Source organism: Aulonocara stuartgranti, assembly GCF_965226115.1.
Source record: "Aulonocara stuartgranti genome assembly, chromosome: 6".
NCBI lineage: Eukaryota > Metazoa > Chordata > Actinopteri > Cichliformes > Cichlidae > Aulonocara > Aulonocara stuartgranti.
Window position 1 is genome coordinate 4,676,876 of NC_138944.1, and position 25,123 is coordinate 4,701,998.

General features: G+C 40.5%; 1 protein-coding gene across 2 annotated transcripts in view; it reads right to left on the bottom strand.

The window, feature by feature from the left end:
- The window catches only part of LOC309709135 (SEC14-like protein 1), a 36,440-nt gene that overhangs the window by 6,299 nt on the left and 5,018 nt on the right, over positions 1-25,123 (bottom strand). For both annotated transcript variants that reach the window (XM_082537599.1, XM_082537598.1), the window contains 13 exons: positions 11,614-11,763; positions 11,252-11,383; positions 8,724-8,852; positions 8,028-8,292; positions 7,411-7,520; positions 6,979-7,168; positions 6,257-6,345; positions 5,717-5,787; positions 3,777-3,948; positions 2,580-2,714; positions 2,329-2,463; positions 771-1,022; positions 495-673 (listed from right to left, as the gene is read on the bottom strand). In XM_082537599.1, coding sequence (XP_082393725.1) covers positions 495-673; positions 771-1,022; positions 2,329-2,463; positions 2,580-2,714; positions 3,777-3,948; positions 5,717-5,787; positions 6,257-6,345; positions 6,979-7,168; positions 7,411-7,520; positions 8,028-8,292; positions 8,724-8,852; positions 11,252-11,383; positions 11,614-11,763 — 2,009 coding nt within the window. The remainder of the gene's footprint in view (positions 1-494; positions 674-770; positions 1,023-2,328; positions 2,464-2,579; positions 2,715-3,776; positions 3,949-5,716; positions 5,788-6,256; positions 6,346-6,978; positions 7,169-7,410; positions 7,521-8,027; positions 8,293-8,723; positions 8,853-11,251; positions 11,384-11,613; positions 11,764-25,123) is intronic.

A 25,123-nucleotide genomic window follows, 5' to 3' on the forward strand; every position in this document is an offset into this window, starting at 1 on the left:
TAGCAGCCAAAAGCAGCGATGATGATGAGCTAGTGCTAAAGAAAAAGGGGCAAACACCGAGCCACTTACAAACTCTGCACATCACAGCAAGCCGTTCTTCACAGGAAGAAGACAGAGCAGGAGGAGGGGGTTGTGAGCGATAGAACAGGAGTGGATTGGAAAGAAAAAGCTTGATTAAAGTCGTCTTCAAGCAAGGGAACAGTATCCTCATCTCAAAACTGTGGGTCTGGAAAACTCATTATACTCCAAAGGCATTTCAGTCATCTTAGCAACATTAAAGATTTCATTCATTCAAGTACCAAATGTCATACGTGGCACTATGTGGAGGATTGTAGAGAGGGAAAACTGAAAGAAGACAGGAGTGAAAATGAGCAGTAATAAATGGATGATGTCTAAAATAAAAACCTTATCAAAACAGCAAAAATATGAATACATGACATATTTACACATCACAGACGCATATAAATGTCTCCATCGTTCACCCACACACTAACCTGAAGTCCTCAGAGCCCAACACCTCAGTGTAGTACATGACTTTACACTTGTGTGAGGAGACCTGGAGGGTGGCCAGCACGTCATCCACTCTGGGCAGGTTGGTGGCCGAGCAGGCCGCCATGTTGTGGAACTTCCACTGGAGGATGTAGAAACCCGGCCACCTCGTTATGTGGGAACCCTGAGGAAGGATTCAAAGTACAAACAAGCAAAAATGAGGATCTGTAGAAGTAACAATGATCCAAGAAGACATCAAAAGTTCACGATCATAAACCAACCTGCACACTCTCGCCCTCCTTGCAGGTGAGCGGAGACTCGACCATGCTGTAATCCTGACCCAGCGTCCAGGACTTGTCAATGAGCTGCACGTTGTTGCCTCCTGGGGAGGTGATGCCGTGGGCTCCCAGGGTATCTTTGCGTGGTACTTGCGGAGCTCGCTTTGAGTGGTAGATGTTGAAAACAATGTCGCCTTTGCACACATCGAAATCCCAGGTAATAACCGAGGAGGCATCGATGATCTCGATCACAATCTGATGGGGGTGGAAGATATTAAGCAGGTTTACATAAAGTGCATGGGCTGTATAAGATGATGTTTTTGGCATTAAAAGTGAATCGACTGATTGCAAAAAGAAGTACGGCTGTGAAGACGTGTGGGAAAATAACTCTTTACCTGTCACTTTTGATGATCTAGGCCAGAGGTGTCCAACCCCAGGACACCACACTTATAATAATGATAATAATAATAATACCGGTAATAATAATAATAATAATAATAATAATAATAATAATAATAATAATAACTCCAGGGCTCAAGTGCTGGTGTCCTGCAGGTTTTAGATGTGTCCTTGACCCAACACAACTGATTTAAATGGCTAAATTACCTCCTCAACATCTTAAAGCTCTACAGAGGGCTGGTAATGAACTAATCATTTGATTCCGGTGTGTTGACCCAATGTGATATCTAAAACCTGGAGGACACCGGCCCTTGAGGCCTGGAGTTGGACACCCTGGTATAAGCACTAGTTTTGATGCTGTTAGCATCCATTAATCTCTGTGCACATATGTAAAATATGTATGTACTCAAATATGTGGGAAAATGGTATCACTTCAAGAGGGGAAAGAGAAGTATCTAAAACATATGACATATGAATGCAGTTTTTAGGCCCGGTGACTGCTGAGATTAAGATCAAACTTGCTACTAGGAGGAAACTGGCTTGTAAAATGGTAAATGGCCTGTATTTATATAGCGCTTTACTAGTCCCCAAGGACCCCTAAGGGCTTGTAGTCTAAAAGCAACTTGAAACATCAAGCTTAGAAAAATACTACATCCTCTTGAGAACAGAGAAAACAAAAAACAGTTTGTGTGTCCACTACAGAGGACATGCATGAATAGTCTGGGTCTCAAAAGGCTATAAATGACTTTCCATATACAAACTTCAGGTAAACAGCAAACTAGAGAACTCAGTTACCAAAAGCAGTGAAATAAAATGGTTCATTTGCGTGACGGTCTGAGACCATTAAGATAAAAAGCAAAGCCCTTTCCAGCTGGGTGATTATGTTTGACAGTGTCCCTTTGGTATAAATCATGCAACACGAGGTTACGCCACATCACTGCAGGCAGATTATATTTCAAAGTCACGCTACATGTGTTCGTCGTCTGAATTCAGAATTTACCTAAGATGCGTTTAACAAGTTACAACCACTAGGTGGCAGAAAGTTTCACAACAACTCCATCAGAGGCACTGTGCAGTTCTCTGTTGTCCTGACCTACTATTCATATCAGAGCTACACAGGCCTTCCATCGTTTTCTTTTACTTTCCGTGCATTCAGCCTCACCTCATGCGGAGCTCCTTTGAAGATGCTGGCGCTTTGATAGATCATCTCAGTCCACAGACGGATGTCCTCGTTCTCGACCTCCTCGGCTGTGCGGTACATGGACTTGGGAACCAGGCCACCCTCCGGTACCTCACACTGCAAAGAAAAAAGCACACGTGTACACTGGGTCAGTAAAGGAAAACTCGATGTGGGTGGTGTCATGTTTTAGGATCAATTTTTACTCTGAGTTTAAATCTTACAGTGACTCTCACCATGCACTCTCCTCCCAAGAAATCCGGAATGATTTCCTTGTCTATGTAGTCCACGAGACCTCCAGCACCCTGATAGTCATTGCCTGCGTAGATCAAGAACTTCTTGCGGGTGTTTTCATCAATAAATGGGCTCACCTGAGGGAGAAGGCAGATATTAAATGCATGACATGCCTGTAGTAACATGAGGAAATACTGGTGCAGCATATGAAACTTGTGTTTGATAACAATCCACATTCCTTTCCCACCCTAAACCTTATAAATGCTAAAACAAGGAAGTTGTTTAACCAGTTTCTTGGTTAATTAAAGCAATAATGTAATAATGCAATAATATGCAACAATTCTACCTTTAAATAACCAGTCAAACCCATGTTTAAAATACATGACTTAATTAAGTCAGGAAGGTAAACACTATAAAACAAACTGAAGTCTTTTGTGACGTGCTTTTTGCATGAGCAGTCAATAGGCAGCAGAGCTAGGTGACCAGGTGTCCTATTTTATGTGTGACTGCACAGCATTTTTATCCCTTGTCCCTCATTCTACATATTGAGTCAGTGCTCTACATTTAAAAAGTAGAACCATTTTAAAAGTCAACACTGCAGGACAAAGCTTGGCTCTTTTCCAAAGACTGTAAAGAAAGCAGGAACGTTATCATCATGCATCAAGTACAGGCTAACCTGTAACCTATCTTCTGCCGCCTAAGCTATGTGTAACAGGGAAAACTGACTCCTGCCAATTCAAATCCACAACCTAGACATGTATTGTCACAATATGATGGAAAACCAATTAAAAAGAAATACAGGTCAAACAGCTAGAAGGTGATTTTAGAGGTGGCTCTTCATTTTTGCCAGAGTAAAGCGATCCTTCACATGCCAAACCTGTAACCTACAAATTTCAGTCCATCTGCACAACTGTCTTGTCCACACTACCAGATGCAACCATACTCTGTTTGCTGGGATCCTGTCACCTTAAGTAGAACCCAGCAGAACTTCCGGGACTTGAAAGCTCTTATTTCCATTTGGGGCCAACGATGCTGCTGTTGCCACTGCTTAGCAAATACTACACATTTGTGAATACTGGCAACTTCTGCATGTGTCAAAATAAGGGTGTGAAACAGACTGAAAAGTCACTGTATGCATAATCCGGTGCTGTAACACGATGACCCCACAGGGTCTGAGTTAGTCTTATCCTGGGTCTCACCAGTGTCCAAAGGACTGGGAAGACTCTTGGAGCTCTCAATATAAGCAGCCGTCCTAGAGTCTCAGGGTAATTTGCCTCCACGACCTCGATGATCCTCAGCAGCGCCTTGACTCCTGGTCGCCATAGGTGACGCATGTTCAGCCCCTCCAGATCTACTAGACATGTCCAACAGCTAGAGAAGAGGACATGAGAGGATTAGGGATGTGTGTGTATAAGGACAGCCACAAACCCATAAATGGGCTACGGCCTCTTTTTGACCACTTAGCACTTGTCACTGAAGTGAAGCTTAAGTGGTGAAGGCAGTGCTTGCTAATTCTGGAACCCTCCAACCCTTGCAGCACATTCTTCCTTTCCTTCTATCTGTCCTGGCAGAGTGCTGTGACGTGACAGCCTCTCATAGTTCACATGCCTTCCTGCGCAGCTCTTATCCCAGGCACCTCCTCCTCCTCCTCTTGCTGCTGCTTCAGAGAGCTGACAGATGACAGATACCATCTCTGTTCCCTCCCGCTCACTCTGTCAGTTGCCATCTGAATGAGTCCCCTGAACGTCGAGCCTCATGTGCGCTTTCCATTTTGGGGGAGATAAATTCTGCTCTGGACTCACTCATAGTGTGTGTGTGTTTGTGTGTGTACCTGTGCCCAGTTCTGACTGCTGAACCGAATCTAAAACTGCTTGCATGTTTTTAAGCTGCTTTTAACCTGCATTTATATTCACCTATGACCACATTCAAAGCCGTTTTACACAAGCACTGGACTATACCTACCACTGATGCTGATTATTTTTCTTTGTCAACACTGACACTGTGTTATTAGTTCATATTAACTGTCTAGATCACAGGCAGTGAATTCTGTCTTCATACTCTGAACCACTACGGAGGCTTCTTAAAAAACAAACAAAAAAAAAACAACAAAAACATCTAAATTAATTTAGACTGGCATAATGTATAAAAACAGCAAAAAACAAACAAACAAACAAGTAAACCTGCAAGTTCTGAAACTCCAGAAGCTGGAAATAAAGTATGCTGAAATGGTTCCTTCATATGCAACAACCGATTAAAAAAGAGTAATAGCAATTTTTGCTAAACAGGTATTAGATACATGAAAGTAAAAACAAAATTTAAAAAAAAAACAAAAAAAACAATCTTAACAACACAGAAATAGTACAAAAATAATAATTTTCAGAATTAAGAAAATCGTGGGTGATGACATGTAAATGTTACCTTTTAAAATGTTCTAATAAATTATTTTTCAGTAGTACATTACTTTTCTGAAGCAGCAAAAGAATTGAGACCAGTTTTTCTAAGGTCATTGTGAATAAGAGGCGCAGCCTCTGTCATACTGTGATGTGAGACCAGGTACTGTGTTTAAAAGTAACCAGAGAGCAGAGATAACAGTTTTTGAAATAGAGCCTTTTAAGTCAACGTCACACAGGGATACTCTCCTGTTTGTTATGGAGGACTATCAAACTATTGTATGATGTAACATCAAGCGAGAAAAGTATCACTTGTGATGAAGCACAGCACAGTTTAACAAATATAGGTTTTATATTTATATAAAACATCACGATAAACAAACAGACAAAACAGGAAATTGTACAACGGTGTTATGAGTAATAGAAGAAAGAGCAATTTGTTTCTGTATATAGTACATATGTATTTATATCAGGTCTTTATCTTCAGTTTTCTTGAGTTGTTCCACAAGGAACAACTTGTGAATTGAGCTTCCAGTCAAAGCCCTGTTTGAATATGTGATGCATTTCAGTTTTACTCTTTTCTTGAACTAAACTCAAAGACAGTCTGCAGATTTAAAGCAAGGACCAGTGGAATATAACGTAGTATCACCTTTGAGAGGCAGAGATATATTGGTTTACAAATATTGTGAATAATAGAGGTCCAAGATTTTTTCAACAATCTAACATATTGACAGGTTGTAAAGGTTTACCTGATTGGCCGACCAAACACCTTTGTGTTCTCCTCACAGCGTCTCAGACCCTCCTCATTGATAGAAAGCACCTGCAGTGACATGAATTGTACATTTGACACACTTGGCTCCCAGACTCCACTCCACAGTGACTGCAACATTATAAATCAGCACCCTTTACACAGCCTGTGTTCTGTATATAGCCTGGTGTTAATTTACCTGTCAGGAAATGCCACCGGACATTAATTCCCTAACCTGTAATCCAAAACCGACCTGACCCAGCGCTTCCGCCCGTGTATTACAAACCCAGCGGCCTGCCTGGCTTGAATTGCCCACTTTTTCTCTCTCTTGCACCAACTGTGTGTAGAAATGCAACTAATAGAACAAAGCATCAGGGTGATAACAGGGGTAAATTAATGAGTGCGTTATCAAATTGTCCTGTGCAATTCAAAGAAGCAGGAGTTAACAAATATTGTGGCAGAAACCCTGTCTGACCTATAAACTCATCAACCTGCACTACAAACACAAAACCTTAACTGCAGTACAGTGTGTTTTACATACATGTCTGAGCAAAGACTCCTCCCCGAGAGCGCGCACCAGTCCTTTGGTGTCCATCTGGCCAAGCCTCAGGATATACAAAGGACGGCCGTCTGAAAAATTAAAAATTAAATAAATGTTTACATGGTATATCACATGATTTACATTCCACAAAGACTACAAGCTAAGTGGAAAGGTCAGCATTGCTGGCCATCTGCTCTTGTTACATAAGACAAGTTATTGTGTACACTGAGGAATGCTTTCATGTTTTGTCCCTGTTGATACAAGGCTAATACTTGTGGAAAATTGGAAATGAGAAGATTAAATAGGCTCTGGTGTGGCAACATAAAAGCTTTGTTTGACTTATACGTTCATTCTTTTCCCAAATAAGGAATCCAAGGAATCTACTCCAAAGAAGACTGTCACTGTGAGAGTGTGTGTACTATTTGGGTAACCAAGTAGCACCAACAAGCTAGATCATTTTTATTTTACACACTTGGCTGAGAGCTGCGGGTTGCTAAGAATGGTTGAGATCTGTTTACACTGTAAAGTCACATAAGAAAACATTATGTTGAAAAACTGCAAACACGACTGCATGATTGTGTAAGTGGAGTCTCCTCTACGGAACAGTGCAAGTTTAGCTCTACACAAGTCATAAGATCATGTGTTTCCATACTGATGCACATGCAAGATTTCAGTATGCCTAATAAAATTATCTTTAGTTGCGGCTGTAAATACCAACCCACCTTTGTCGTGGTGGTGCCAGCCGCCGGTGTAGTAGTCCTGAAGAACCTGTGGGGAGCTCCAGGTTTCCAGCAAGTAGTCCACCTGGTGCTGCTTCCTCCAGGTCAGAGACTGGCACAAGATCTCCCGCGCTTTATCCATGTTGAAATCTCTGGCCCGCAAGAAACGAAGGATGTGCTCATCTTTAGGGATCTGAACAGAGTTGGAAATGGTTACACTTGCCACCATAAAACACATCACTGTTATTTAAAGACATTATAAAGCTAATTTGTGAATAGTTAATGTAAAATACAACATTATCAGTAGCCTAGCTAAGATAGAGTAGTAGTGCTAAATATTACTTTTAGCAATAACTAACTCAAATGTATCAAAATGTATCAATAATGTATCCAGTCATGTTTTGTTATTATTCCTTTTGAGAAACAGTGCAGTACCTTTCCCTTGTGTGTCTCCTGAAGCCACTTGCGCAGTCTGATCAGGCAACTCTCCTGCAGGGGTGTCAGGTCACCCAGGTAACGTTTGATATAGTCTGCATCCAGCTTGTCTGCAACATAAAAAACACAAAAAGTTAGACTGCTGGATAGTAAATTAATGTGTAATAAACTTACTGAAATATCACCAATAAATCACAAATTCTAATGAAAATCTTAGATTCTGTAAACAAGGCCTTGCCCTAGCTGTCAACAGATATGTAATTGGATGTCACGATTCACAATAAGAAATATGTTTTTTCAGAAATTACATCCATAACTGTAAACAACTTTTCAAGACGCTGAATTCCATTCTCACACCCATCCCATTCTTGAGCAACTACTTTTCCTCAGTTATTTAAATTATTCACCAAAGTTGTCTAACTGGTTGGTTTTTTTTTTTCCAACGATGCTTGCAGATGACAAACTGTTGCGGCAGTGGTATAAACCAAATAAAATGTCCCTCCAAATTTAGTTACACAATACGATTTCAATATTAGCCATTTTTTGCAGAATATAATTATATACACAATTCTAAAATAAGCTTCTAGGATTCATTTTCTGAATCTTCAGGTACAGACCTTCTGGTGTCCCCGGCAGAATCTCTGCGAGGCTGTCGTTCTGAAGCAAGTTGCTGTCCTGCTTTGCATCCTGTGAGGGTCCATCCCTGGCATCTGCAGACAGTGGGACTGAATCGGCAGGCACGATTCCAAGCTCAGGTTGGTTCGTTGAGAGGCTGGTGGGGCTGGAGAGAGGCAGGGAATGAGAGGAGGGACTCCAGCGGGGCACATGAGTGAGCCCCTCATCATCCAGCTCCTTTAGGTAGTATTCTATGATTTCTTTTCCCTGTTAGAAGGAAGGAAAACAAGTGTGAGAATACCGAAAAACATGATCTACATGTGTTTTTATTCAACCAAGAAAGGCCATGTAGCGTTTAGCATTTTCCAACTAAAGCGTCATTTTAAACTGAAGCATCAGCTAATGAAAACAGAAGGAAAAAATGAAAGGACTGTATTCTACATTGTTCATTAATGAAGGTGGATGACTCACTGGGTCCACAACAAAAGAGCCCTGTCCAGTCTAAAAGTTTACACAAGCTTATTTATGCAATTACAGTGTGAGATGGACTGAGTCATGTTCCAGAAACATCTAACCTCGTAGGACAGAGTGAGATCTGAATAATTCATAACGCAGTCATTGTGTTGTTTAATGTTACTGTGCATCGGTACATTCACACATAAATGACGGGATGAAACAATAAGCACACACAAACACACCTTTTTGATACTGCTGGCATACTGCTTCATAGCAATCTTTTCCACGGTGCTCTCAAAGCCGAAGAAGGACTTGATGTCCAGACTGGCGGTTTGCTCAAAACACGTCCAGTCTTCATTCTCCGGGTGGACCTGGACACACACACACACACACACACACACACACACACACACACACACACATTATATTAAAGCTGTAAGCAACACAGAACCGCATAACCATGTTACTATGGTAACCATACACCCAGCTTCATTACATGATGACGCACAAAGAAAGCAATTTTCACACAGAGCACTGTGAGTGGGAGTCTGTGTGTCAGTCTGTCCATGTTAAAATTAGCCAGCATTTCACACATGAACAGTCATGAAGCTTGAAATACACACATTTCCCTCAGTGCTGTGTGAAGGTCATCTTCAGCAATAGCAAAAATCATTCTACAATCATGCTCGGCAGCTGGAATTTATTTCTTTTTGAAGTTATGGCTTTTTGAAGTTATTAAAGTGAGTGGGAGAGAAACTCAACATTAGTTTCTGTGGGTCAGGGACATAAAAAAAAACATAAACATAAGCATAAACAAACTCATCAAATTCAGTGACTTGAATAATTTTATATTTGTCCGCTAGACTTTTATGCACAATCCTTAAAGTGTTGTTTTCAGGACAAACTGCAGTAGTAAGGACTGGCTGGCCAGTATATAGCACTCTACACTGCATATATCTTAGATCTATGATGGTTCTAGAAGGATTTGTTAGGATGACACTTGAATCAAAATGACATTTTTGTTGAAATACATTTAAAAATGTTTTTTGTCACAAGCTACAATATCAGTAAATAAAGAGTCACACGCTTCTAAAGCCATAATGATGGTAACGTGTTCACCCTTGACTACCAAAATATTTCATCTTTAGCCCGGTCCATTAGCTCAGTCTAACAGCACTGTCCATCCTGGTTACTGTTATCACAGCATGTTAAAGTACACAGTATAAGCCTCTGTTTGGCCTTAGACCTAAAATTAGCACTCCAGTTGGTTGGAGGCTAACTCAATGTGCTTGACCTCATTAACTCAGCACACATGCATTCATAAATAAGCTCATCTGGAGTCACAGTTTCGCATAGTGCAGAAAGAAAGTAAAGAGATGCTGGTTTCATTTCAGTATTTTGTGAGTAACCAAGCAGAATGCAGACGACTAAATAATTCACAAGGAAAGATGGGCCGAGACAAACAGAAGCAGGCTCAGTGGTAGTCCAATCATGGATGCAGGGAAGAGATTAAAGGAGGCACAAACATCAACATGGCTGTGCTGGTGGCAGCTTGCCATTCAGCAGGTGAACAACAGCGTTACAGAACATGTCAGTGTTTGCTCATTTGTCTGTATGCACAAGTCAGCCTAAATAGCCAAACGGGTTGAGCGTGTCACACTGCCAGGATCTGGGTTTTAGTTTGCCTCTGTAAAACCTGCCCCAGGAATACACACTTTCATGTTACAGCCTGCTTTGTATAATTTATACACACTTCTCCCACCTTAAAATGAATATGTTACTTTAAACCAGGAAATGGTAATGTAAATTGGTTGCAATGTACCTTGGCTGTACAGGACCAACAAAAAAAGTGGACACAAGGTTCTGGTACACGTGGATTAAAGAATCCTTGCAGTTATTTTTAGATCACTCTGGAAGCCCCATATTGATCACCTGTACAATCCTCAAACGTCTGTTTTCTGAACTAACTCAGTGTTTGTGGTAAGGATCAGTACTGGTCATGAAAGACATTTTCTTGAGCATTTTTCCAGCAGTTTCAGTGAAAGGGTTGAGTTTCTATGCCAGAAGTTAGCATGCTAGGTGTAGAGCAAAACCAGGAGAGTGGATTCTACTTAAAGATAAAAACAGCAGCTGCACTGAAACAAGTGAGAAATGACTTTCATTAAAATTAGTGAGGGATTTTAACAGTTTGCTCTTTGCTTGAAATGTCTATTGCTGATAGTAAGGGGCGATCGTGGCTCAAGAGTGGGGCGATCGTGGCTCAAGAGTGGGGCGATCGTGGCTCAAGAGTGGGGCGATCGTGGCTCAAGAGTGGGGCGATCGTGGCTCAAGAGTTGGGAGTTCGCCTTGTAATCGGAAGGTTGCCGGTTCGAGCCCCGGCTTGGACAGTCTCGGTCGTTGTGTCCTTGGGCAAGACACTTCACCCGTTGCCTACTGGTGGTGGTCAGAGGGCCCGGTGGCGCCAGTGTCCGGCAGCCTCGCCTCTGTCAGTGCGCCCCAGGGTGGCTGTGGCTACAATGTAGCTTGCCATCACCAGTGTGTGAATGAGTGGATGACTGGATATGTAAAGCGCTTTGGGGTCCTTAGGGACTAGTGGCTGTAGCTCAGGTGGCAGAGCAGGTCAGCCACTAATCAGAAGGTCGGTGGTTCGATCCCAGGCTGCCTCCTGGCTGCATGCCAAATATCCTTGGGCAAGCGCTTTGGGGTCCTTAGGGACTAGAAAAGCGCTATATAAATACAGGCCATTTACAGGCCATAGTATGCTACATACCGAATAGCAGCATGTCTCGTGGACGACAACCCTGTTGGAGAAGGTCTCATTGTGGGACTCAATGTGCAGAGTCCTCTCCTTTCGGTTCAGCGTGTTTTTCTGGATGAAGTAGACATAGTCTACACCTGCAATCTGTAAACAATAGAACTTGTATTATAAATGCAACTGGCATGAAACACAGACACTGAAAATAAAAGATAAAACTACCTTTGCAAAAATTAACACTAATACATTCTGTAAAAGAAAACAATCATGGCGAGTACGGAAATGTATTGTTCTCAAAACAATATTAAAAGTCATTAGTAAAGCATTAAAGCTATATTTATGATACTCAATTGCTGGAAATCTAAAGTACAACAAACCCTTTTGAGAAGGCGTGGGGCATCCACATCCAGGGCACAGCGGCGCTCAATCTTCTGGGTGGAACCATCCTCACTGGTCTCCTCATTCACAACGTCACTCGCCACAAACATGGGGATGAGGTGACAAGTAGGGAAGCGGCGCTCATAAGCCTGAGAAAGAGAAGAGGAAATGCATAGCCTGTTAACACCAGAGCTTTTAAGCTGGAAACACATTTTTAGATTTCCAAGGATAATTCCAGTCTGCTGACTCGTTAATTTTCAGAAGGGTTTTTCCTTTGTTGTTCTCCAAACTGACATCTAGACATGATTAGTCAACAGAAGCCTGACTTAAATAGAAAACCCGAAGTGCTTATCTCTTGCCTACAGATTTGACATATTCATACACCGGCACGTTTAGAGATTAAGGTTCGTTAGTCGACAGTGCCTGACATCTATTATAGGGCTCATGGTATATCAAAATCTGTTGAATATTTTTTTTTATCTTAACTAGAGATATTTGACTGGCTTATAAACAGCAGTTTGGAAAGAGAACAGCACTAATGCTTGTTTCAAATTAAACAACTGAGGCTCAGGAAAACTTCAGCAACAATGGCACCAGCCAGTTTACATGAACTCCATTAGAAAACACTTCATGTATTCTAAAAGGGAGGAATTTAAATAGGTGGGACGGGTAGAGCAGAGGTGAGAGGCTAAATAAAGCTCCTTCAACTTTGTACACTTTCAAACTTCTTACTTGAGCTGAACCACAGTGGCATCCAAGCAAATGAAGCGCTTTTCAGTTGTTTTACAACAAAGGGTCGAACACACAATAGCAGTTTTTGTACTTGAACACAACACCGGCTCCATAATGCGTTTAGTCATAAATGCAAAACACAGGCAAATTCAGCTCTATTGCAGGGGCCGGCCAGCTGTTATACAACTGAGTCTGCTGGCACAAAGTGCAGGAACATTACTTCTTTTTCTATCGTCAACATTCATCCATCTTAGATATGATTACTGTGGTTGCGCAAGGAGCAAGTCCAAACAGACGACTGGAAAGGCAAGTCTAAAATAAAAACAGTGATCTTCCAGATAACTTGTGCTGGAGACAGTCCAAGTTTATCACAACATTGCACTAGCCTGAAACTCCCTTGTCACGTATCCTACTAACGTGATATTTCCTCTTTTGTACTGTCTGAAACTGGATCCTGAAATTTAATTCCCTAAAATATGAATGGGAGCATTTATCTATGACTCAAAGAGCACACACACACACACACACACACACACACACACACACACAATAAAAGGACACAAAGAAGGAAAGAAAGAACCAAAAACAAAGGGAAAGGGAAAACACAATGTCGGGAATGTGGTGGTGCAAACCTATCCACAGCATGTTTACCGTTTCATAAAGACATGGCCCGTAGGTTTCAAAATATCCAAGCATAGAGTGAAATTCAAGTCTGTGGACAAACTTTACAAGATCAACTGGAAGATCAACTGCTGCTCACAAGACTTTTGAGGTTGGTGGAGTTGGATGTCAGCTGAATCTCTGACAAAAGGAGCTTTATTTTGTGGAGCAAAGGACAACCAGTAACCCTGAGGTCCTTTGAAAACCATAGAACAGCAAATTGGTGTGAAATAGGCTTTAAATTCAAGCTCACGTTTAACATTCTTAAAACACTGAGCCATTTGCTTTCGAAATTCACTATTAAAATATTTGTCTTTTCTATATTTAAAAATATAAAAAATACAAAAGAGGAGGTTTTGAATGTTTAGTATGGCGAGTAACAGCAGTTTTGTGTTGGAGGAGGCAGCCAGTGGGGTTCAGGAGCTCCTGGCATTCCTGTGAGGAGCTGCCCACCGTGCACTGACTGCATGAATGCTGAGCTCTGTTTTTCAGCCCCAATGCTCTGGAACACTGGGGGTTTGGTTTTTGTCCTGCCGTCAGCACAACATCACTGACTGTAAATGTCAATTTCATCCCTTTAAAAAAGAAAAAGAAAAAAAGAAAAGAAAAGAAAAAAATCATACGTCAACAAAGTCAACCACAAATGTCACGTCTTCACAAACAGCACTAGGTTTCATTCCAACGACAGGCTTAGATCCTGTATGGTTCAGATCATTCAGCAAACCATGAAGAGGAATACGTTTTCTTCAGAGCCTTCACTTCATGCGGAAACAAACCAGCTTTTAACTGCTTTGTGTTCCCAAAATAGCCAGGCTGTTGTACTATTAAAAACAGGAAACAGAAGGGTCGTGATTCTAGGTTATTCCTGAAAACATTTTTTCTTTTTTCCTTCTGGGTAAGTCGGGGCTTTTCAAACCTTGTCTTAACTCAAGGCTCACTGAGGGACATTCAGGCCTGGATTTATCTGTGAAAAAAAATACAATAGTTTTTAAATCAGACACCATCCTAAATTAAATCAGCACCTGGATATTGCATGTGAGCGCATAGACGGTGCAAAAAATAGTTCCAGCGTCCACAGCTAAAAAAAAAAAAAAAAGAGTCAAAATAAAAAAGCAATCACTTTGGCTCCAAGACCGTACAGGCTGATAAGGAAAGACCCTCTCTTTGCGACTTCAATAAATACATCACTGATGAGTTGTTAATTTCAGGTCATGAAATGAATCATGAAGTTCGTTTTGTAAATTACAATTATTAGAATCAGAAGAAAGGATTACCCTGGTGTGCTTATTGGCAAATCACAAGTCATCAGACAATGAGTGCACGGTGACTTCTGTCTCAGTCAAATCCACCGTTCGCTCATCAAGTCCAGCTTCAAACACCAAGATGGCAATAACAAATGTGAAGGTTTCAAAAACAGATAGGCCAGTGGTCTATTATGGCAACTCTCTTTTCTACTGCCCATGTGTAAAAGCACTTCAGCTCGCCTAGCATAGAGCTCCATATCACACTTTCACATGGTCCAACAAAGGTTCCAGGACTCTTCAAGGTGGCCAATTTTCTCTCAGTAGAAATCCTCAAATTCTAAATACCTCCTTGGCTTGTTTGGCACCATGATAGCATCTTAGCTCAAGCTGATGGTTCTTGACTGCTAAAAGCATGAAACAACAGGGCTTCTTTTCTATTGGTTGTTAGCCATTTGCTGCACAGAAGAAAGTGACTCCACTAGTGTGAGTAAATTCACTTCTGTGCGCAGTTATGCATCGCAATAATAACAATAATAATAATAACAATAATAATAATAATAATAACAACAACAATGTGTGGCTAACACAAAAAAAGAAAAAAGAAAAAAATCACATACTTAAACAGAAAGCCAGTAATACACTGAATATTTTGGACACTGGTGCAACTATAAATAATTAAAGATTTTACCATGACCAATGAGATGCAGGACTGAAAATAAAAACTTTAGGCAAAGGCCAAAACATCTTCTTCTAGAACCAGTGCCTGAGGTTATCAAACACTACAGCTTATCTCGGATGTGCCAACTCACCACATGATGCATCATGTTACGATTGGCTCTCCACGCATGACTCAAATGACAGCTAAATGCACATGTGTGCCAGCATGAAGTAAACATCCAGGCTATTTGGCATTTATCCTGATGATTACTCTGCTCTACATTAACCTACAATCGAAAGCTAACAAATAGTTTGGCTTCTGTTATTCCATTAAAGGGGACTGAAAAAGCTTTTCTATATATTTTTGCAACGCTGTTATAGCGGTGGACACTTATATTAAATATTGTTAAAGTTTTGGTTAAAGTAGTTTCAGTGTATCTACTTGTAATCCCTGAGACAATAGATTGGGCTTCTCTTGTCCAGTGTTCCGGTAAAAGATAAGAGGCTTTCCTAGATGTTTCAATTGAGTGTATAAAAACAATGTATAACCATCAACATGATGCGTGTTTTATTAAAGCTGATACCTGCAGCACTTGAAATCCAAACCCAGAAGTTTTCTGTAAGAAAACAAACCAGCCGGAACAAGACAAACATTTTCCCGCCCTCGATTGAGTCACTGAAATAAAAAGCAGGCACTGATGACACATCAAGCCAAACATACATGGCAACCAAACTCCACCACTGTAAATATTCATTTGCCCTTTGCCAATACTCTTTCCTGGAACATAACAGAACAAAATATTTCCAAGTTTCCAGACTCCAGGTATTTTAAAGAACAGGTTTAAGGACACCCTCCTCCACCAGCTTCCACGGTTTAGAGAATCAGACATACCTCAAGTGGCCAAACCCTGAGTAATGGTTCCTGGAATTTGTTTGTTCTTTCCAGGAGTGAATGAGAGAAAATATATAACAATATACTGTTACTTACATCCTTCCTGCATACACAAAACAGTTTCTCCTTTGGAGAAAAACAGCAGTGTTGATTAAGGCACGGGTCTGGAAAATAAAGCTAATCCTGCACAGGAAGGGAGATTCAGGAAGTTCCAAGAGTTCTGGGGAGTACACAATCAACTTTAAGACTACAAAGGACCACATAGTGCGTGTGTGTAATATAATACCAGGCAAGAAGTAGTAGTTCTGGCAGGTAGCCCAGCTATTATCTGGCCTTTAATGGTGGGATATAGAAAAAAAAAAGAAAAGACAAAAAAACCCCTTAAATATAGCTGCAAATCCAATCCAAACAAATTCAGGAAAAAAGTCAAGTAGTTAACCACCTGACTAATCTGCCTTTGTTGTTGTCTTATTTCTTTTATTTGGCTCCAGTTCCTCAAACAATTTTATCTATTTGGCACATAAACATCAGGAAAAAAAAATTCCCAAAATATCTTCAACAATCAAATTACAAGCGACTGTGCAGAAGCGCTGAAGAGGTGTTTTGACATCTGACCCATTTTATGCCCAGTGTGCATAGTTTCGGATATGCTGAAAATGAATAGCTAACTTAGCACATCTTTACCTTTACTGACCTAGGTCGATCGGATATGTAAGATTAAAACAATACTGCTAAACAGAATCATGTTATATCTTGTTACAGTATGTTGTTAGCGTCAGGAACAATTTAATAAATTCAAGCCTGAAAGTTTTGCAGCACATAAAACCTTTATTTTCTGCACAAACTGACTACTGCCTCTGACCGTTTAAGACCGTTCGGATGCATTTACACCAGAGAGAGATTCGCTTTCTCCTCTTATCAGCAGTGAGATCTCTACCTACACAGATCTGCAGTTCAATCTGTGCAACACAGACTGTACATGCAGCAGGTGGATAGTGCCATGTTAAATCTCTCAACGCCCACACAATAAAAGCTGCTGAGTCTAACAACTTTTCTAGCAGAAACCACGCATAAGTATCAAGGGTGGCAGAAAATGACCTAGTTTTGCTCTTAAGATTGGAAAAGAAACACGACTGGGAACATTTAGCGCAAAAACATCAGCACTATCACTTTATCTGCCAGCGAAAGCCCAGGTGCAGACTAGAGGACATGTTGATGACATAGAGTCACGTTCTTAGCCACAACATAAGAAAATGCTTAGTACTGAACTGGATGAAAAGACATAAATTAACCAACTGGCTAATATATTTTTTATAGCTCTGGCACGATGTTTCTAACTACTTAAGTCTCTAATTTAAAATAAATAAATAAATAAATAAATAAATAAATAAATAAAGGTAAATTACAGATGATAGCAAGCAAGAGCTAATTTCCTGTTAAATGTTTTAGTGTATTGGATTTCATCAAGCTTTCAGGGCTTAGCGACCAGTTTTTGGTTGACATCATTTTCTTTTAGCTGCCAGATTTTACATGGCTTAATCCCACTTCTTGGGTGTTCTGCGTCTTAGATAAAAATGGCACCTTGTCAATCCTGAGAGACACTAGGGTCAATCTGCTAAAGACTAAGTCGAAAATGCTTGGCCTGTAGGTCTCTGGGGACTAACACTAATCAGAGAACACTTCCAGCTTCCTCGGCAGTAGTGTCACATCTCTGGAGCTTATGAAAATGGTTGTGTAACAGAGACGACAGTCGCTCAAGGGTCAGACTCGGCTATTTTTAATAGCTGTCTGGGAAAATGGGAACATTTTCGTTGAGGAGGTGGGGCACGGTGGGGGGCTGCATTATTAAGATTAAGATACTTGATTACGACAGATTAGAGACAATGTCAAAACAAACCAGCACACACAGCACAGCAAAGCTGACATACAGCAGCTAATCTGGCTGTGCTGCCTCAGAGGAAATTCACAAGAACCACTTTAATGTTTTATTCACAGGGCCATTCAAGCGTACACACAGTAAACTGTGGCTCTTTTCCTCTTCAGTTACAATGACTAACACAGTTTTTTCTTCTGTCATTTCTGTGTATTTAAGTCACGCTTATGAGGCCCACTCTCAAAAGGTTTCCTCTTAAAGACCCGATACATGTTGCATAACAAACACCACCCTTGACGTAAGACAAACAAAACCTGGTTTTGTGTGAGGGCTGCTGGCACGGGTGTGACGTTGGTTAGCCTGTATTTGGTAGCAAAAATCATTAAGGGTTCCCTCCCACCACCCCAGGCTATCCGGGGTTTGACCCGTTATGGACGTCATTATATAGCGGTGGACATCACATCCTAGCCCAGAACCGTGTTTTTTACTTTTGTTTGACATTGCCCACCACATCCATATATATTTAAATTGGGGTGGTCGTGTTATGTTTGCCGCTCCTTGCAAAGAGGATACCAAAAACTATTTGAATGAAAGCCATTAAGGATGCAGATGAGTGTTCCAGTTGTGGCTATTACTGGGCACTGACGAAATGCCAGTGCTGCCAAATGACAGATAACGTCATGTTCATTCATGAGACAAGTTTTCAATGAAACCCAAAACCTGCCCCTGAAAATAATGGCCCTGACGCACAAGACCTTGCTGACTTGCGTTTATATAATTTGAGGTGACTAGGTGACGGAGAATGAAGTAGGAAGAATGGAAAATGGAAACAGGGGAAAAAAGAAATCCTGATTTTACTTCAGAGAGCAAAGCTTAAGCTAAAACTGGGTCATTACCAAAGAGGAAAGTTACGAAAGAGGCAGCCTGAAAATTGTGGGTTTCTTCTTGCAAACTCAGCCACAGGGGATGCTGGAAAAAAAATGTCAATGTAAAATATATTTAAAAATCATTTTCTCTGATAAATACTTTACATCCAATAAATCAGAGTGTGCATTAGGGATGCACAGATTAGAGATAATAGCTAACAGAAGCTTAATTTTTTTTGTAGTAAAACCAAGGTGAGAATCTCTTTCATGTCTGCAATGTGATTGCTTTTAAATCTTTCAGTTTATTTAGAAACATCAAAGTACAGGAAGCTCAGAAAGCAAGAAAGAAAGAAAGAGAAAGAAGATTATGATTAGTTATGATTGGAATTTAGAGTAAATTTCACTTTCACCTTAGAGATTTTATACCATTTTATCTAACATGTAAATTTGCTGAAAGGCATCACTTTCAAAATTTGATGTATGCAATAACAGGGTTTGTCGAAGCATTTTTGACTCTTACTTTAAAACCACAGGCATTTAGGTTTTAGTCTGGACTGGTATAAATTGAGACTAACGAAAACAATAACAGCCATGTTTGCTACTTGATGGGGTCTTATAACTCAACAGGTGCCTCTTTCTTGATCACAAGACAGCAATTCTGTGCATGTGAGTAATAGCTTAGATGTACAGAAGATATGTCCAGTGTATATCAATGACATTCAAGTATTGGCATAGTTTGATTTAAAATATGCTAAGTACAAGTGCGGATTCAGCCAAAAACTATGACAGCCTAAAGAGAAGCAAATTTTAAAGCTTTATTTAAAACTGTGACATCAGCTATTTCCATAGCACAGCCCAAGGAAATCAGACATTTAAATAAACAAAGCAATATACTTGAACCCTAAATTAAGGAAAATACATGCATGAAAAGCACAGAAAAAATAAAACAAAAAAGTTTATTTTTTTAATTATTATTTAGTAAAACTTTTTTTTTTTTTTTTAAAGGCCCAAACCAGTTTGGTGAAACAGAGCTTTCAGTGAGACTGGTTTAAATATGACTCACGTTACCCTTTGAATGCATATGTACAGATCGAGCATTTGAATAGTTTGTAAGAGGTCAAGTAAGTGAAAGCATTCTTGGAAACTTATCCTGCAGTTTCCTAACCTCCTCCATGAGTTCAGTCTCCGATGCTGATGAAGATTTTGTTTACCTTATTTTATTGCCAGGTTAAAAGTCTGAGCCTAGGTATAGTCTCATGAGGGGCAGGAGCAAGAACAAGCTGTTGACTGAAAACACAGCAGAGCCTTTGGTCCGTGCATGCCATACCACCCACTTCTCTCCTTGCAGTGATCTCACTGTGTGCATTGTAATGGCAGAACCGCCTGGAACTACCAACTCGGAGGGAGGAGGGGAAATCTGCCAAGTACACAGACCTTACATAAAGCTCCTAAATTTTTGCCGGCCTAAATAATATGCTAAACTGTATTGCCAGGGTGTGCATGCATGGCTTGTTAAATGCGTGCACGAGGGAAGAGGAACCAGCAGATGGCCATCTGTCTGTAATCAAAAACTCATCACTGTAAAAAAATAAGAAAAGCTCAGCTATAGGCATATTTTGCTTGTGTAAGAATTACTGAGACACAAATCTGTCAAGATTCAACACTGTCAACTCAGAGATACAAAAAGTGCTGAAACAATTATGTGTCAAATTATAAAAACCCCTTACTAAGACTTTTTTGTGAAATGATAATACATTTCACAACAATGTATTCCGTGTTTGGTCTACACTGAACGTTACGAGTAGACTATAACTTATGTAAAAACAATAACAGTTACCCTGACCAAAAAAAGAAATGATTTCCTACACCCATTTCTTCAGATTGCAATTAACTAAAGACATTGACCTTAAGCAGTTTGGGTGAAGACGCATTAGGTGATCAGTGTGTTCAAGTCTGATTAAATTCAATGAGCATCATTTAATTGGAGGAGCAGTAATTGTTGCAAATTGTTGGACGGGTAGACAGATATAGGAAGATTATTGTTAGCCAAATTTGATACATCAACTTTTATTTGATGAGAAATTAAATTAAAAATTCTATTAAAATTGACTGGCCCTGCATTAAAAGTAAATGGTAAATGGAGTGCTTCTTATATAGCACTTTTCTGCTCTACCTGAGAACTCAAAGTGCTTAACACAACTTGTAAAAGAGGCCCTTTTTCTATGCTTAAGTGCTTTAACACTCCTATGGATGCATCAGAGAGCATCCTGGGATTAGCATCTTGGCCCAATGATATTTGGCAGACCAACTACTGATTAGTGGATGGCCTGCTCTACCTCCTGAGCCAAAGATACCCCTATTATAATATGAAGCACACATTATTTTTAGAGGTCATTCCTCCCCCAACACAAGCGCACGCACGCACGCACGCGCACGCACGCGCACACACACACACACACATCAATTTACAAGCAGCTGACTCTGAAATGAAGAGTGAAAAGATGACGAAATCTGCCTCTACCTGTGCCAACTATTTGAAGTAGAAAGCACTGCATAAAGGCTTATGAGAAATCATTAAAACTGGGTTACGGGAAACTGAAGCTTTATTAACATCCCACTTTACAGTAAAAGAAAGAAGTGCTGGCACATTATATTTATTGCTGCCATTGCTCATTCTCCTATCATGGGTGAAAGATGCAAATTAACATTTTATTAGGCAATTTCTGTAAATGCTGAAAAAACATCACTGATTTATTTTAGACATGGCTGAAATAACTGCAGTGCATGTTAAGAAAGCTAAAAGGCATTCACAGCAAGACTTCTTGGGCTATTTGTCTGTAATTTCACTGGGGGCGGGACTACTAAACATTAAAATTATGTAATTTGCAAGTGAGAAGGAGCTTTACCCAGTCCCTAAAATTATGAGGAAATATGGCAGTGAACACAAACATAATAAAAATGTTATAATATACTGTACAAATACTCCTAATGTCACATCTCTGCCACACAAATCTGAGTCACAATTTCTTGCCATACTGCAGGATGACTGCATTTTAAACAGGCAAAAGGGTCATTGTATAAGAGTATGACTGAGCGCGTTCATCTGGCAAAGGAGAGCAGGGTGGGGGAGGGAAGCTACAGGGGCAGCATCTCGACCTTGCAGCAGGAAAGAGGGTGAATGAGTGTCTTGATGATCAGTGAATGAAATCAGCGGCAGAGTTTTCTCATTGGCTCACACGGTCACATGGTGGTGCCTGATGGTCCTCGATTAATGTCGTTTGAAGCAGCACACCGGACGATAAGAGCCTCTGCCCAACGCAGGCCATAACTCTTCACTGTTTCTGGCAAACATCATCTAGTCGAGTAACTGAATTACACACTGTAGGAGTGGATGAAATACTGAATCAGAAGCGCAATGCTGAGAAAAGCTAATGATAAAGCATTTTTAAATACCTCAATAATCAAACATTTCACTAGTGCAGGCTAAATTCTGTTCTGATGCATCTCCCTTGAGATACTGTCTAAATTGCCGGCATGAATGAATTAACTGTGCTCTCGTTTTCAACAGAAATATGTCATGTGAGAAAAAAGAAAGAAAGAAAACGGGTGAATTAATAAAATGACCCAATTCCTCTGTTCAACTATGACATAAAAGAAGGGCTTTTGTTATACAAGTAGATTCCTTTACATGTGAGACCATTAAGTGATAGAAGCCACAGTCAATCCTATGGCTCAAACAGGGATTAAAACAATAGACTAAAGATCAGGATGCTTCTGCAAAAAAGAAGTGGGGTGAAAAATCCTTTAACCACAACTGGTCGTAAATGGGTCAGAGCATGGTAGGATAGGACACCACCCTGGCAGAGCTGCCCTGCAACGAGCCAGGCTAGTCAGAGAGAAGGGGGACAGTAGGATGAGCCAAGTTTAGAAACACTGGCGAGGAAGCAAACACTCACTAAACAGTGTGTTGGCAAGTCTGGAAAAACGTGTTAGGAATGACCTACATCCAGACTGTGAGAGGAAGCACAAGATGCTCAAAGGATAAATCACCTGTTTGCAGGGAATTAAAAGCTATAACATTTCATTAACAACGCCTGCTTTGTTCACACTCTGCAGCACTGTTATCTCAAACATGTGGGTTTGGTGGTGTTATGCATCCTTGAATAAAACGTTTTTATTTCCAATTTGCATAACGGAAGAAGAGACTGACTGAACTATTTCCTACATCGAATTTGAAAGCTCATCTCATGTGCCCTGTTGGCAAAGGTTTCGTGAACCAGTTTTTGAGAAAGGCCCTAAAAAAAATAAAAAAAAAAAATAAAAATAAAAAAAACAGTAAAAGGAGAGACGGTGAGAAGGAGGAAAGCAAAAATATGGGACACCAAAGGGAAGCAAGTATTCGACTTGCACAGAGCTACTCTGGTTTTTCTTTGGGTGCACAACAATTCTGTGCATTTACTTGACGCTTTTGCCCATTTGATAAACAAAATGTATGTATAGGCTTGAGTTAATTATGAGCCACTATATGCAAAATCCCCAAGTGTGTATTAAAAAATAAATAACATCGCACCACTCGTGTGTGTGAAGGTTCTCAGTCATCCAGGTCATCACAGTCTACGGTCCTTAGATCGCACCGCTCAGCACGTGAGAGGGGGTACTCATTTCATAAGTAGGTTTCTGTTTAAATGTCATGTGTGTCACACTGCTGGCTCTAACCCGTATATAACTAACACCAAAGAGATAGATAAACAGCACTTTCGGGCATACACGAAGGGCCTCATTAAGGAGCATTAGGTACCAGCTTCACACAACAAACACCAGGTTCCAGTGTACCTTTGTGTTGTGTGTACCAGTGAAGTAAGTGTGCGATACATGCTTTCACTCTCCAACCTCAACCTTCGACTCTAACAGTGTTCGTCCCACAGAGAGAGACGAGCAAAAAAACAAAAACTGAAATTCAGAGAATCGGCCGTCACGCTGCTGTAGCCCTAGGTGACTGTATTTGTAGGTCAAGTTCAGTTTAGTAAGTAGTTAACACCATCCGGGCCCCTCATTTTCCTCTTCAGTCTCTTCCCCCCTTTCTTCTTGTGGCATCCTTTAAGACCCGCAAGTTTAGTTTACCCTGCTACATTTCCTCTCGTCCTTTGTATGATCTGTTTACAAAACTTTCTGTAATGCATTTATGCCACATTTTGACAATTGTAAAATGTCTTGTTCATATTCTGATCATCTTTAAAACAATCCAATTTCATTCTGAAGCTCACCGTGAAAACATTAATTATCTAAAGTACACTGTATCTTTTTGGTGCTCTAACTAATAAGGAGAGTTAAGTCACTAAGAAGCACGTTTCCCCCGTCGTTGCTGCCTGTAATTCCAGTAGGTATTGTACCAACATGGAACATCCTGTTTTTTCTCCACAGAAACTCTGCTGGGATTGGAGAACAGGACCAAAGCACTTTGTCTTTGTGGATTAGCCACAGACACATGTGTTTCCATGGAGCAGGTCAGGCTAACGAAGGGCTTTCATTCGTTTAATACCCTCTCTCCCTCTGTAGCATGAGTATTAATCTGGGAGCTGAGGGACTTCAGGAATAGTTATTGTCCTTTAAGCTCAACTATAACAGCACGGACTTAGTGGATAATAACTACTCCAGGGTCAGCCAAATTTTTATTTCTCCTGTGGCTGTTGAAGTCATTCTTCATCTGTGGATGTGTTCTAGAAACAACCCTCCCCGCAGGCATAAAACAGCAGCAAGGGGTGTATTGCGTTGCGTTTTTGACATTCCACTGTGACTCCCTGAGGATAAACTGGAGGCTCTGAGACTGGACTGGCGCGATAACAGCAGCAACAACTATATTTCCTGTTATTGAGATGTGGACAGAGAAACAAGGGATTGCTGTGGTCAAGGGAAATTAAAAAAAAAAAAAAAAAAAAAAATGCTGATATATTTCCTTACTTCAGTAATAGAAAAACAGACCAACTTTGTGGAGAGATAAGAAGGTTATCAAGGTCAATACTAATGCACATCAATGTTTGTGTACTTTTAGACAGCTCAAACAAACCCAGTAGGCAATTGCTGATACAAAGCCACCAACTGAGCTGTGCTTTCCAACGGACAAGAGGTTTTTTGATTGAGTTACCTAAAAAAGAAGTTAATTATGTTTTATTAGGATGCATACTGAACATTTCTCACCGGTGACTCACAATTTCTTAAAAATCAGGGAGGAGAATAAAGCTGAAGCTTTTGTTACTTGCCATGTGTAGTTCTGACAAGTTTATTTGGATAATCTTTGGCAATTACACTGCAATGTGCTTCACAGCGCCAACAAAACAAATCAAAACAGGTATAACACCACTCTACGATGCACAATATTCCCTTAACAGTTACTTTCAAATGACTGATTTAAAGTCAGATTTGAACAACAACAAGCAGAGTTGGGCATGACTGCACATTTAAGGTCAACTGCATTGCATTCCAGCGCCAAAGGAGCTGCAGGAGCTGATACGTGCAATAACAGAGACACTGCAACACAAGTCACCAACACTGGGAATACTGAGAATCCATGTTCAGAAGAAGGCGCAG